The sequence below is a fragment of the Anopheles gambiae genome, chromosome 3, assembly GCF_943734735.2.
Source record: "Anopheles gambiae chromosome 3, idAnoGambNW_F1_1, whole genome shotgun sequence".
In the NCBI taxonomy this organism is placed as follows: domain Eukaryota; kingdom Metazoa; phylum Arthropoda; class Insecta; order Diptera; family Culicidae; genus Anopheles; species Anopheles gambiae.
The window spans coordinates 8,819,599-8,832,785 of record NC_064602.1 but is presented as its reverse complement, the minus strand read 5'-3'; the positions used below and the strand labels follow the sequence as shown (position 1 = coordinate 8,832,785).

The following is a 13,187-nucleotide window of genomic DNA, read 5'->3' as shown; positions in this document are numbered from 1 at the left end:
AGAAACGACGATAGTAAAGAGATTGATGTGCGCTGGTGGTGTGCAGTGTCCCGCCGCCTGAGAACTTACATCCGGTGCCGCTGCATCACCGCCCTCGCCGTGCAGAAGCGCTGGTTCTACGAGCCGCACTCCCTTCACACTGATCCTGCCGCGCTCGCGTCGTTTCTGTGGATGCCGGCGGAGCAAAAACCGGTGAAAAAATAGGACAGAATGGTTTGGTTAAGCGACACAATTAGTAAAAGTTTTTGGTGTAAAAGTTTTGAGCTTTCCTCCGCTTCATAATGACGTGCGGGCCCATTCCCATTCCCCCCACAGAGACCACAGAAAATGTGTGCAGCATGGTGATATTAAGCGAGCGATACAGACAGACAGAGAGAAAGAGATTAGCAAAAGTGTTATTTAAAATGTAAGTGTGTACGTGCTGGGTTGAGTTTTGTTTTATAAGTTGACGTGAGAAGCAGAAAAGTGCAGCATTTGAGGGAAATGATGAAAGTGATGCAAATGCTTGTGGTTCCTCCCCAAAAGTTGGTGTCCGGTGTGAAGCAGAACGAGAAGCACGACGATAGAAAACAAACAGCAAAAGCGTCGGAATCGAAACAGATGAAGGCGAAAGTGTAAATAGAGTGTGCTTTTTCAATTGATGTAAAGAAAGAACAGTTTGAGAGCATTTGAATAGAGGAAATAGTCATAGAGAAGACACTTACACTTAGTGAAACGAAGGGCAATGAGGATGAAAGAAATAGAACAAACAATTCTACTAGTAAAAACACAAGCAAAAGCTCTTTGATTAGATTAGAACAACTTCATGCAAATTGAAAGCACAAGCAAGGTGAATAAAAGAAGCTACAAATCTAATAAGAATAAGCTGATTTCAAACTACATTTCCAAAGAAAATCTTGCTTCCGGGAAACACATTTTCATATCCTTTCCAAAACACGGACACATCCTGAAATCGCAATGGCGTATTGACTAGGGGGAAATATAGAACCTCCCCCGAGTGCCGGAAATATCACTTTTCTGCAGCGCGCTCGAGCACAACCGATGCCTTATTTCCTCTGGGCTCTTCCCAATGTACCCCACACCACAGCATGTTGCACTGTGCGATGACGTCCCGTGTGCATTCCCTTTGCGGTCCAATAAGGAGGTGAAGCTTACAGGATGATGGCTGAGGGAGGTGAAAAGCTTCATCATATTTGTAACAAACGATGTACGTCACGTTCCTGCCTGGTGTGCTGTTGCTACTGCTGCTACTCCAATCATCAGCAGCAGCCCGTGTGTTTCGGGTGGAACGAATAAGGTAATATTTTAAACCGCAGCCGCAACACACTATCCGTTCCGGGCAATCTATCTAAATTATTCACCGTGCATAAGGATTAGCGCGCAGGGCCCGTACGATGACCTTTTGCCAACGCGTTCACCACATTCCAAAATGTGGTGACCGGGATATCATGGGATGTTTCTGGGAGCTTTACTGCCTGCTGCGCCGCCCTGTCCTGTCTGTTGCATCTCTGCCAGCGTCGGGTCATCAAAAGGCGTATTAATTATGCTGGAAGTACTTCGGCGGTGACCTTTGGAACTCGAGCGAGCAATATTGGAGCTCCTAGTTATCCCAAAAACCTCAATTTGTCACTCAAAAAGGGGTTTGTGCAGGGGAAGAGAGCGTCTTGTTTGTGCCAGTGTATCTCTTTTGGCCTGTGTACAAGGAAGCTCATAACACATCTTCACAAAAATGCTCAATTTCATCATAATCAACTCCTAAAACGAGACAAATACTCGTCATCGTTTCTATTACACCCCGAGAAAGATGCATCATTTTACAAAACATAGCGTTCTGTAAAGAAGTCTTCAAGAACTACAAAACACCCCAAATGAGAAGTAAACCTCGTCGTAACAATAGCGTTCTAAATTCAAACTCCAAACAAGAGGGCCCAAGGGTTGACCTCTTCTAGGAGCTGCATCACCGTACAAGGGCACACACAATGGACAAGGGGATGTGTCTTCAGAAATGGGACAGACACAAATAAAACGCGAGGATCGATCGGGACATAGTTCGTAGGCCGGTTGTAGTGTTCTCACTTCTCCCATTGAAAGATTAAATTGAAACCGTCCGCGTTCCATCGCGTTCCTCCGCAAACCCTTTTCTCCAGCAACCGGGGGCCGGTCTCTCTATCAACTTCTATTACATTGTCAAACACACATCCCCCCAAGATTTGTAGCGTTCTATAAATCATCATCCTGCTGCTGCAGTAGTCTTCGTTTACGTCCAACATCCCGGGGACCAAACAACGACCCTACTCTACCTCCTACAAAACGCAGTGTCGTGTTACGGACGTACCAATCCCATCGATGTCCAAAAGCTTTCAAGGGTTCCGGCATGGAGGGAGGTGATCGCTTGAGTTTGCTTTCAAAAGACTTGCATTCGACTACCGCGCTACCACCCGCGAACTTCACCCCCCGCGACTAGAAAAGACAGTGCGAGAGAGAGACTGAGTGTGTATTGTCAAGGGAAAACTAGGTCCTCACCGAGATGAAGCCATTCAGGAGTCTCGGAGGGAGTTTCTATGTCCAAAAGGAGGGTGAGAAAGAACTTCTGAAGGCTGAATAATGCTGCAACAGCACTCCCGCTTGTCTACTCCCAGCTGATAGCTGATTTATGTCCGTTCGGTACCATCGCGTTCGGACGAAAGTGGGCCGACAACGGCTACGGTTTCATTCAAAAAACAAAAGACCTTTCGATTTCCGATCAAAAATCGACAGTACACTGTCTCACTCGGTTTGTTGAGGTTTTTTTTTGTGTGTTTATTGGGGCAGCACAGCATTCAATTAATGCGGTACAGCATCAAACAGGCAGCAAAATGGGTTCGGTAGGAGCTAACTTTCCCTACCGTGTGCGCAAGAAGACGTGTGTACAGTGTACCGGATGCACAATGAGTTCCACTTTCAGTTACAGAAACTGTGGTCAACACACTGCAAGTAACTTGATCAACTCTATAGGAAATGACCCAAAATGAAGTTAGCTGTTTAAAGCAATAGTTTCAAACATTTAAACACAAACTCCCATAATCACTAAACTATCGATGCTAATGCAGTTTTAAATAACATCCACGGTACATATTGCCCCTTCACACGACGCCGTATCTGGGTCGGTGGTCGTCGTTGCCACTCAAAAAACACGTCCAAGGTTCTCCGGGTTTTCGGTCGAAACCCTAAGTTCCCCTTGGCTAGCTGCCAAAACATTCATGAACATTCAGCGAGAGAGAGAGAGAGAGAGAGACGGAGGAGAAAAAAAAACGAATAGATCTAGTATCTTCCGGCAAAATTGGGGTTGAGCAAGTGCAAGCTGCAAACTAAATTATTTGCCTCCCTTTAGGCGGCAGTACGCTTACGAAGCGATCAAAATGCGCCCAGAAGAAGCAAATGCAATCCGGAAGCTAAAATATAAATTCAACCGATAAAAAAGCATTTAAAGCAGAGATGCTCAGCGAGATGATACCTCTTTAAGCTGTACAATGATGAATTAAATTCCAGCGAAATTATGCAATAATTCAACAGAAAAATATGCATAAAAAACAAACACAAAGTACATAAAAAGCTGTTTTAAGTTATTGAACACTGATTTAAAATTTCGCAAAAAAATGTTCTTTTGCTTTAATTTAATTAAGTGTCACGTTTTTTGACGCTCCACGAAGCACCTAACCTACCTCTTCAAAATCCCACGTCTAATCAAGTGCCACCGGAGCACGCCAGGCACGCTCCGTCAACAATATCCGCCCGTCCCTGTCTTAATCCAAAACTCCTGCGCGTTCCAATCAGGGTGGAGAGGGTTCGTCAAACGCTTCAAACGCTCAGTGTGTCTAGCCGGTCAAAGACAAACACAAACACGCACACACATACATACACACATTCACACTACACTGCCATAATCAGATAGCCTGAGACAGGGGTTGTGTTTGGGCAGGGCTGTCAAAAGGGATTTTTGTATGTCCACCCAAACAGACACAGCCACACCAACAATACTACTCGCGATGGTCAACACACGCACACCGCAAAAGATGATTTTTGGTTGCGTTCCGAGGGGATGAAACACACGAACGCACGCACGACCACACAAAGGCTAAGCCCTGTCAATCCCGTCAAGCCTTCCGTGGCGTTAGATTCTTTCTTTTTTTTCGCGATAAACCGCTTTAGCAAAGACAAGCACGTAGAGGGAAGAGAATGCACTGCGTGATGCAAATTTTGAAAACCCAACTCTTCTTCACTTTTATACTTATGCGAGTAGCTCATTCATTAAGCATGAGGGGCGAGACGAGCATATAACACACCCTTCTTTCCGAATGCTTCCTTCGCAACATCTGGATTCAATGCGGGGGAAATATGGGAAGCAAAACAGGCTTTTCAACTCCACAAAATACACTTCTTTTAAGAATAAATTTCCTCTTCCACTACAGACACAACACACCCACGACGATTGCCTTTTTCACAGCACCACCAGACCACCTTCACCGGAAAAGCGCAGCCCCGAAAAGGGCAATTTGCAACCTACGCACTTGCCGCAAATTTTCCGCAAACTTTGTCGCAACCGTTTTTCCTCGAAGCTCGGCCGACAAATTAACGCAACTCCCGATAATGCGTGTACATTTAACTTTCAGATTGTAGCAAATTTTATCAATCGGCTGCGGTACTGCGGTATGTCTACTAGCGCGACGGACCGAACGCGTGTGCTATTCCTTCCCGTGTCAAGCGCAAAAACAGGATTGGGCGGCTCCTTGCTGCGAGCCTGTGCGGTACACGAACATTTTCCGCTACCAAACACACACCACACCAACACCACTGTTCGAACGGACGCAAAAAGGTTTTTCCTCCATGCTGCCCGCGCCACCCTTAAAAGGAAAATCGGTGCGGAGGCGCGACCGTTACCAATACACTGGCGCTGTACGCTGTACTGCAGCACAGCAGCCAGCTGATGTGGCACCAATACTAGCGCACGGGCGATAATAGGAGGAGTGTCCCGAAAGACGGATGTGAGCGAGTATGTGTGATGGGTGAGTTTTCCGACCCCGATTGGAAACCCTTAAGGGGTACGCGCCACACAGGGAAAGGAACATTTCGACACGTTCTATCGGAGGGTTTGAGCCTTGCCATATGCAACAAGGGTTAGCAGAGATAAGTGAAGGTGTGGAAAATGGGGTTTCGATGAAGCATTGAAAAGTAAATAAATTAATTAAAACATTAAAACCACATTTTTTAACAAGAGTTTGTCTGCACTTTTGTTCTATTGGGTGTGATTTAAGCACTCAAAACAAGCTCTTATTCTAAAAGGAAAATTCCCGAAATACATTACCGAAAGGTAAAATAAAACCCAGTAGGGGAAATGTTGCTTCCGTCTATTGCTCTACCTTTTTGGCTGAAGGGTGTGGTGTGAATCTTAGCGAACCGGCGGCAGCATTAATCCCTTACATCAACAATGACGCGCGCTCGCTTGTTCAATCCAGTGGTGCCGCATCCTTAATCAAATTCAGTCACCCTTCGTCGTCGGCGTGGTAGTAGTAGTGGCTGCCAGTGGCACTCACACATCACATACTAACACACAGAGAGAGAGAGCGTGTGCAGCCCATTTGAAGGTGTAGATAAAGCATACAACATCCCACTGCCACTGCCTATCATCACCCATATATGGATTTGTACGCGAGTATCCTCTATTGGTAGGCGAAAGGATGCGCAATAGTTTAGGTTCGCGTTAGCCGCACGAAATAGGACAAGTGGAAGATTATTGATATAGCTTTTGGAGAGTTTTCCGTTGTTGTGTTTGTAGTTATTTTCGATTTCTTTCCAATTGAATCAATCAATGGAAAACAAATTAAAAATGATCTTTTTCGCTCTTTTATTTATTCATTAAAATAAGCAAAAACCGCTATTATTATGGAGTTATTAAACATCAATTTGCAGTCATATTGATACATATGAGTTTATGAGTTTTGTAACTTTTAAGTGTTGCTTTTCTGCAACACCCCCAAGCCCGAACGATTCGTAAAGCAATGCAAAGAATTCCCTTCTTCCTGATGGTGCACTTCCCTGTCCCACTTTCTTCCAAACAACCACCCCCACCCGGCTGATGGGGTGCACAGGGGGATGGGAACACTTCCTTCGCACCTTCACACACTGCAGCACACGGTGTGCTTTTATGCTACGCGTTCCCACTGCGCGCCCTTTTAGCTTGCGCGTCCTCTCGCGCCGTATTGTTTTGTTAGTTTCGTTATGTACGCCACAAACACAGCGCGGGGTAGAAGTAGCGAGAGATGGAAACAAGTATGCGACACCCCCCCTGTCGGCGTCGGCATAAAGACTGTCGACCTCATTTCATTTCGCCTGGTGGACCGGCTGGTGCTGGTGGAGATAGCTTCCTGGTTGTGCGAACCTGGCCGCGCACCAACCGGCCAAAAAGGGACGACCACTTATCGCATAAATTGCGCAGCCGAGTGTGCCAGCCGCTATTACTGGGGGGGGGGCTGATGCCGACGGCGCTTGGGTTTGACGGACTAGCGCCCCCTCCCTCACCTTTCGATGGGTCGTGGAAATAATGAACAGCGGCACAACAACATTGTGGCGAAGGCACACATTTAACACCCCGCCGCCTTGCCGAAAGCGCACAGAAAAATTGCGCGCACGCGGTAGGTCAGAAAACGAACGGCATTAGTGTAAAAGAATAGATGTTTGAGAACAAAAGTCCGCCTGAGGGTTGACGATGGGAAAGGTGGGAAGATTTTTTGTTTTATTCAGGAGGAACGGTCCAAAACGGCCGTATTGCTGAATGGGAAGATTTTGTTATAAAGAGGAAGTACCAGTTGAATAAAATATGGAAGAGGTAAGAAAATAAAATAAAATAATTGTACATTGTAATAGCAATAATATCACAAAATAGTATAATAACTAAACGCAACAAATAAGCTCACAACACGATGCAATCATTCTACAAAAGTATAAAAATGATCATGAAGTCACCAGAAGACATTCTCAGTACCGTCAACCGCATTAAAGTTGGCATTAAAAAAATGATTTTTTCTGTTGTTTCTGTTTTCTGATACTTTCCACGAGCATCCTTTAAAAGTTCATGTTTTAATATTTACTTGCCAAAATACATCTACGACCTTGCGAGCTGCCTTACGTTAGTTATCCGAAATTTGGGTCATGTACCCCCATTCCGCCAGGGCCATGGACGAAGACATGGCGTCATTGCTTGAAGCCAATGGACGTAAATTCTGCTTCCTGATATGTTTTTTCATATACCCCAGAGGAACTATTTCACTGTTTAGCCAGTTGCAACGAATTCCTGGCCAAGCTAAAGGCAGCAATGTAGCTACATGTCCCTCGGTCTTCATTTTCAGCTTCCATTGGAACCTCAAGTCGCTCAGTGTCGTCGCCCATTCAGAACTAGCCCTTCTTCCGATGTTCTAATTGTTGTCTATCAATTCCAAGATGTTGTAGATATCGGAACAGACTTATGAAACGTCCACAAACTGCCGCACGGTGTCCATTTTAGACACTACCATTTCGGCCATCACGGTAAGAGGTTCGTCTGCAAGAGGTCTCAAATTTTGTCTACTGACTCATGGGATACTATTACTATTAACCCATGAAAAATCGACACTGTTTGTCCCTTTTTATAATGCAAACGTTAGTGCAGAAACTGCAAATTAAATTACAAATTGTGCGTTAGATATATCAATCAAATATATGGCAGATTAAAGCCTTCATTTAAGGCCTTTCTATACCAATATTTAACAACTTTTGCCAAGCTTTAACATGTAATAACTGACTCATTAACTTTATTGGTCGACGAAATCTTTTTAATAGTATTAACTCCAATTTTCTTAAACTGCATTTAAGTTCCCATAAATCAATGTTTTATTTTTCTTTTTTTTTGTGATATCATCTGGAAGGATTTATAATACATCAAAGCGAACACAATCAATGCGGTTCTTTCAAAAAAGGAAAAACCCAATACAATGCATCGTAAATCATTGACCATTTCTCGCTAAAACAACCCTAAAATACTAATTAAATCAAGTTTTGAGAAAATCGCATCAACACACGCCACATCTTCGATATGTCGTCGGTCGCGGTACCATAAATATTACTAAAATGACATCTCGCTTCCCTATTGTTCCCGACGAAACAATTAAACTCGAGTATGTTAATTAAATTTGCATCGCGTCCTCCACCATCACCCAAAACATTCAAATGAGCTGGCTCGGCTCGTGTGACAATAAACATGTCCACCCCATGGCGGGGACCATCATCATCGCACAACACAAAACGCGCAGATGAATCATGACGGAAGATTCGTAGAAAACTCTCGCCCGACTTCAGCGATGCATTCCTGATGTCTCTCTAACACATATCCCCCGGCCACGCCGATCATCACACGCCCGCGTGGCGAAACGATCGTAAAAGTCGATCGAAGCCGCGGCTTCTTGCTCGCTCGATTCGTGGGAATTTGAACCCGGGATCGAAGCGCAAAGATGACCGATGCTAATGTATCACACCCTAAACGAGACACACACACGCGAGATACAGTTTGAGGAGTGTGTGCTTGATGTCCTTTTGTCCTTCCAATTCAGTTTGCACCGCCAAAAGACAAATGCTTGCAATATATTAAAAAAAACATCTGAATTCTTCAATGCAGAAACAATAACAACACAAAAAAGCACGCTTCTTTCTCATTAACTTCTACCTATCGTTCGCCAGAATTACAAAATACAAACTCCCATTTCGTTGGGCGGCAAAAGACAAACGCACGGACAAAGCGAACCGAACAAACCGAACCAAGCAAAGCGGCATCCGCTAAAATATAATCATCGCTGACACGTTAGATTTGGACCACCGGCGGAACGGAACCGTCAGCAGGATCAGCGAGCAAACGACTCGGCTCGGGGTTTCCTTTACCTTTTTATCGGTGCGTTACGATCACCGATCATTGGGGAGGTAAATATCAAATTTATTAAGCCGCACTTTTCACAGGCCGGCGCGTCGGTTTTTGCGAATCTTAGCAAGACCCGGGGCGCGTATCAAGATGAATCATTACGCGCCAACAAGGGGGTGCCAACCCAAAGACAGCACACCGAATTTGCAGATTTTGAAGGGGGGAGGGGAGTAGGGGTTGTACCCAAACCCATCACACACACACGAAGTAACGTACACAGGGAGGAGGGCTTGCATCGATAGTGTGTAGTGTGCTTTGCGCGTGTACGATCAAACGTGCCTGGTTCTCACTGAATGCGGACAACACTGGCGGAAGACGGCGAGTGATCGAAAATGTGTGGATTTCGTTTCGTTGCTGCCCCTCCCCGTCCGTTCATTGGAATAATGTGAATGATTTGTTTGTTTGTTACACGGGGTGTAGAGGTTCGGTTTTGTGCGCCCCAGAGGTGAGCGCAGAAAAAAAGCGAAAACACTACAACAGCTAACAAAAAATATGCCAACAACGTCAAACGTCTTGTTGTGCGGCGTCTTTAATCAGCTTGTTATAAAGAGCGCACACACGCTACTACGCAGGGTGGTCGGCAGTGGCGGCGGTACCGCGTCCGCGATCTATGGGAACCTCCTATCGCGCATTTGTCGGATTGGCTTATTATAAGGCAGGGCATCCGCTTCGCTGATAGGTTGTGGTGCTGGTAGGTAGCCGGGCAGAGGCAGCAACATGTGCTAAATTTATTCTCATTTGCTTTTAGAAGCGATCGGAGAAAATCCGTAACATAATACTTAGCGGCAGCGAACGAGCGATCGATGATAAACTCATCTCTGGAGCTGGAGGGGGGGGGGAGTGGGGGGAGGAGGATATTAAAAATCGGACCGAAACCAGAACCGACCAGAAAGAGAAGATGTGGGTCATCTTCAAAGGCGGGAGGGATTTAAATTATTATACGATTAAAGGAATGATACGATATTTTAAAATGAATAATTTGCATGAAATGTGCAAGTATGAAAAGGAGCATACATTTAAAAAATATAAACATTCAAACTACATCAAACATGCAATAAAAAAAAACAAACAAAAGAAGACACTCAAAAGCCGGAAAACAGTTTAACTAATTTTGATATCATTAAGCAAATTAATATCAGTTCCTAAATTTAGTCCTTCGAACCGGATCAGACGAACGAAACGTTGTTTGCTGGCAATGATAAGTACAACACAAATCAGTATTAGTGTTACATACCTTAGTAAAACATATCCGCAAAAGGGGCTACTATTGTTAAATCTATTTCTCTATTTCTATTTTCTTGTTTGTGTTTTCTCCTTTTGGCAATTCTATTCTCCCAATGCATGCATCTTTTAGCTTTGTTTCATTCACATTCAACACACACGCAGGGACTGTAGAGATGGAAAAATCACTTAAAGTTGTATTGTATTTTTTTTTTCAAAATGTTCTAAAATTCACTCAAAACAAACATAAAACGAAACCTAATAAAAAAGACATAATTACATAACAGTTTCATAACATCTATAGCTGTAGATAAATCTCTAAAAAAATCGTTGTGTTTGGAATGTAACGAACGGCGATGGTTTGCGAATAAACTTGAGGATGAAACAAAAAGAATGGAAAACAAAAACACACGACCCGAAAGTAGGAATGCTTTCGGTGCAGTTTTATCTGCGTTTGCGTGTCTCTCCCTTTTCTCCCAGCACTCCCGGCGGAAACGTTTGTTTGCAATGGATTTAGGAAAGAAGAAAAAACACTGTCTAGAAAAAAGAAAACACACCAAACAAGCAAACCGCGACGATCCACCTCAATGACACTGATTGATGACGGTCGGTAGTGTATGGGAGGTTTTTTTCATTTATAAGTTGAGGCGTTAGGGTGTGCTTATCGGAGATTTAATGTGTATTAGTGAGTGCCAGATTTTCGTCTGCCTCTCTTCTTCCGGTCCAGCGAAACATACAATACCCAAAAGCCATAAAGATGGAAAGGAAGCTTCTTTATGCAGCTCCCCGGCACTTCCAGCACCAAACCGCGGTAACACTAAACAACACAGTTAGAAACACCAACACACTACTCGCATGGGGTTAATTGAACGGCGACGACATGATTGTTTCCACTGCCGATGACAATGATCGATGGAAAAGCCACCACGAAAAGGGCGAGGAGACAGAGAGAGAGCATGATCGCCTGCTATGAGGGTATGGTCAAGCGATTAGTGACGATTTTGGCGGACGATGAGCTGTTGTAGATGATGAAGCGTGATGATGATCATGATGACAATGATGTCAGCAAGCATGGTGTGTTGAGTTTGATCGCTCGTGTCTCGTTTGTTGTGTTTTAATTTGTTATAATATGTAGCAATTAGCGTCCAGAACCGCCTGCGTACGTTAAAAGGCGTAGTCACTGTAATGTGTAATGTCTATTAGTACTGTTCAACTCGCATGTTAATCGCACACACACATAACAAAACGATCACCAGAGCACAGCAGACGCGCACTTCGCTTCGGTTAATATTGTTAGCGTAACATCGGCAACCTGCCAAAGCGCACACATTTGTCTGCGTACCGAGAGCTGGGGTGCGCAGCAACCACCAACCAACTTACCTCCAGATTGCCGATATCATAGTACGAGAGGTAGAAGCGCGTCAGCTCAAACCAGCGCGTCTTGTAGTTGACCGGCGTGAAGCGCTTCTTGTTCTGGGACCGCTTCACCATGTAGCCCGACTTGAGCACGAAATCACTGCGCCGTTCGGTCATCATCTTCGCGCACGTGGACTGGTGGCGTTACCGTTTGCTGCTACTGCTGCTGCTACTTCTTCTGCTGTACGACTAGTTGCACTTGTTTGCGGCATCGACTAGCTGCGGATGAGGCCGTTCAGGACCTTCGAGAATATGTATATGGCTACTTGGATTGCTTGCGTTTTGGTTTATTTTTTCTTCTACTTCTGCACACTGCTTAACGCATTATGGCCACCGGGTTTGGATGCTTGCAATTTTGCACTTTTTTATATTATACTTCTATACAACCAAATTGACTAAAATTGAACACTCTCTTTCACGCTTCATGCCAGCACTGCTTGGGTATGTTGTTATCAGCCTGGTTTCATGTTTCTACACTGTTAGATAAACACTTAGGGTTTAAAAAAAGCCATCAATCACACTAATTTCTTCTACTTCTTCGTCTTATCGTACGTTTTGGTCTCGTAAACTATGGGATCTATGTTTATGCCACACTAACTATCTAATCGGAAACCACAGATTCAAGGATAAGTTCGCGATCAATGCACGCTTCACAATGCATTCGTTCTTCCTATGCAACACACCGAGTGGCATCTATGAGGGGTGGTGCAAATGAAGACTTCGAAACCTTTGCGCACGGTTTCAAACCAAGCAGAAACTAACAACAAAATAAACTATCGAAATAAATTGATCAAAGAAACACTTTACCCATAAATGGGCTACCAAAATAATACAAAAAAAACAACACTGACCGCTGAACACAAACAAATAAGAAACAAAAAATAAACCTGATATGCGACAACCGAGTCACACCGTGTCGACGCGGTACGGAACCGGTTCATTTGCATACGGGGCATTAGCGCGCGCGAAAAAGGCAATGGTCAAACCCCATGTGGATGTGGTAAGAAAAAGGGGGAAAACAGAGAGAGAAAGAAAAAAAATCCCCCTAAAGACACTGAACGGACCCGCGACACAGGGAAAGACCGGGTCCGAGTTTTGGGTTGTAGGAGGCAGCACACAGACACACACGCCGGGAAGGTAAAATCGCACACAGCAACCCACCCGCCCCGGGTTTCCGATACACCAACAATGGCATAATTAATTCTGGCAGCGTTTCGGACCGCGATCGACCGGACCCGGGGACCCGATCGGACGGACGGCAAACGGGCAGACAGACAGACAGAGTCAGAACCGCATCGGGTCCTGGCCCCACAGCGCGAATTGGAGAGAAAACGGAACGATCATTCGTTTTTTTTTGTTCGTAAAATTTTTTGCTAATTCCCGCGCCATCGGTTGGTTCTCAGAATCCGACGCGATCGGTGCGTTTCTATCGGTACAAAACCGGGGTGTGAGGGTGTCTGCCTGTTTTGAGGGATCCGATTAGGAAGTGTCCACTTTTTTTTAAACAAAATTGTTGGCGTTCAATCCAACAGATTCCCAATTCTCCCGTCGCCGAGAGTGATGTCGCCAC

At 44.7% G+C, this 13,187-nt stretch overlaps 1 protein-coding gene across 6 annotated transcripts in view; it reads right to left on the bottom strand.

The window, feature by feature from the left end:
- Positions 1-13,187, bottom strand: part of LOC1277670 (tyrosine-protein kinase Btk) — a 72,136-nt gene that overhangs the window by 57,102 nt on the left and 1,847 nt on the right. For 2 of the 6 annotated variants that reach the window (XM_061656247.1, XM_061656245.1), the window contains exons 2-3: positions 11,582-12,093; positions 70-165 (exon numbers count right to left, since the gene is read on the bottom strand). In XM_061656247.1, the coding sequence (XP_061512231.1) occupies positions 70-165; positions 11,582-11,737 (252 nt within the window). In that variant the 5' untranslated portion in view covers positions 11,738-12,093. Of the gene's footprint in view, positions 1-69; positions 166-3,701; positions 7,617-11,581; positions 12,108-13,187 lie in introns of those variants that run through there. The other 4 variants (XM_061656244.1, XM_061656246.1, XM_061656248.1 and 1 more) reach the window with 3 other exon arrangements.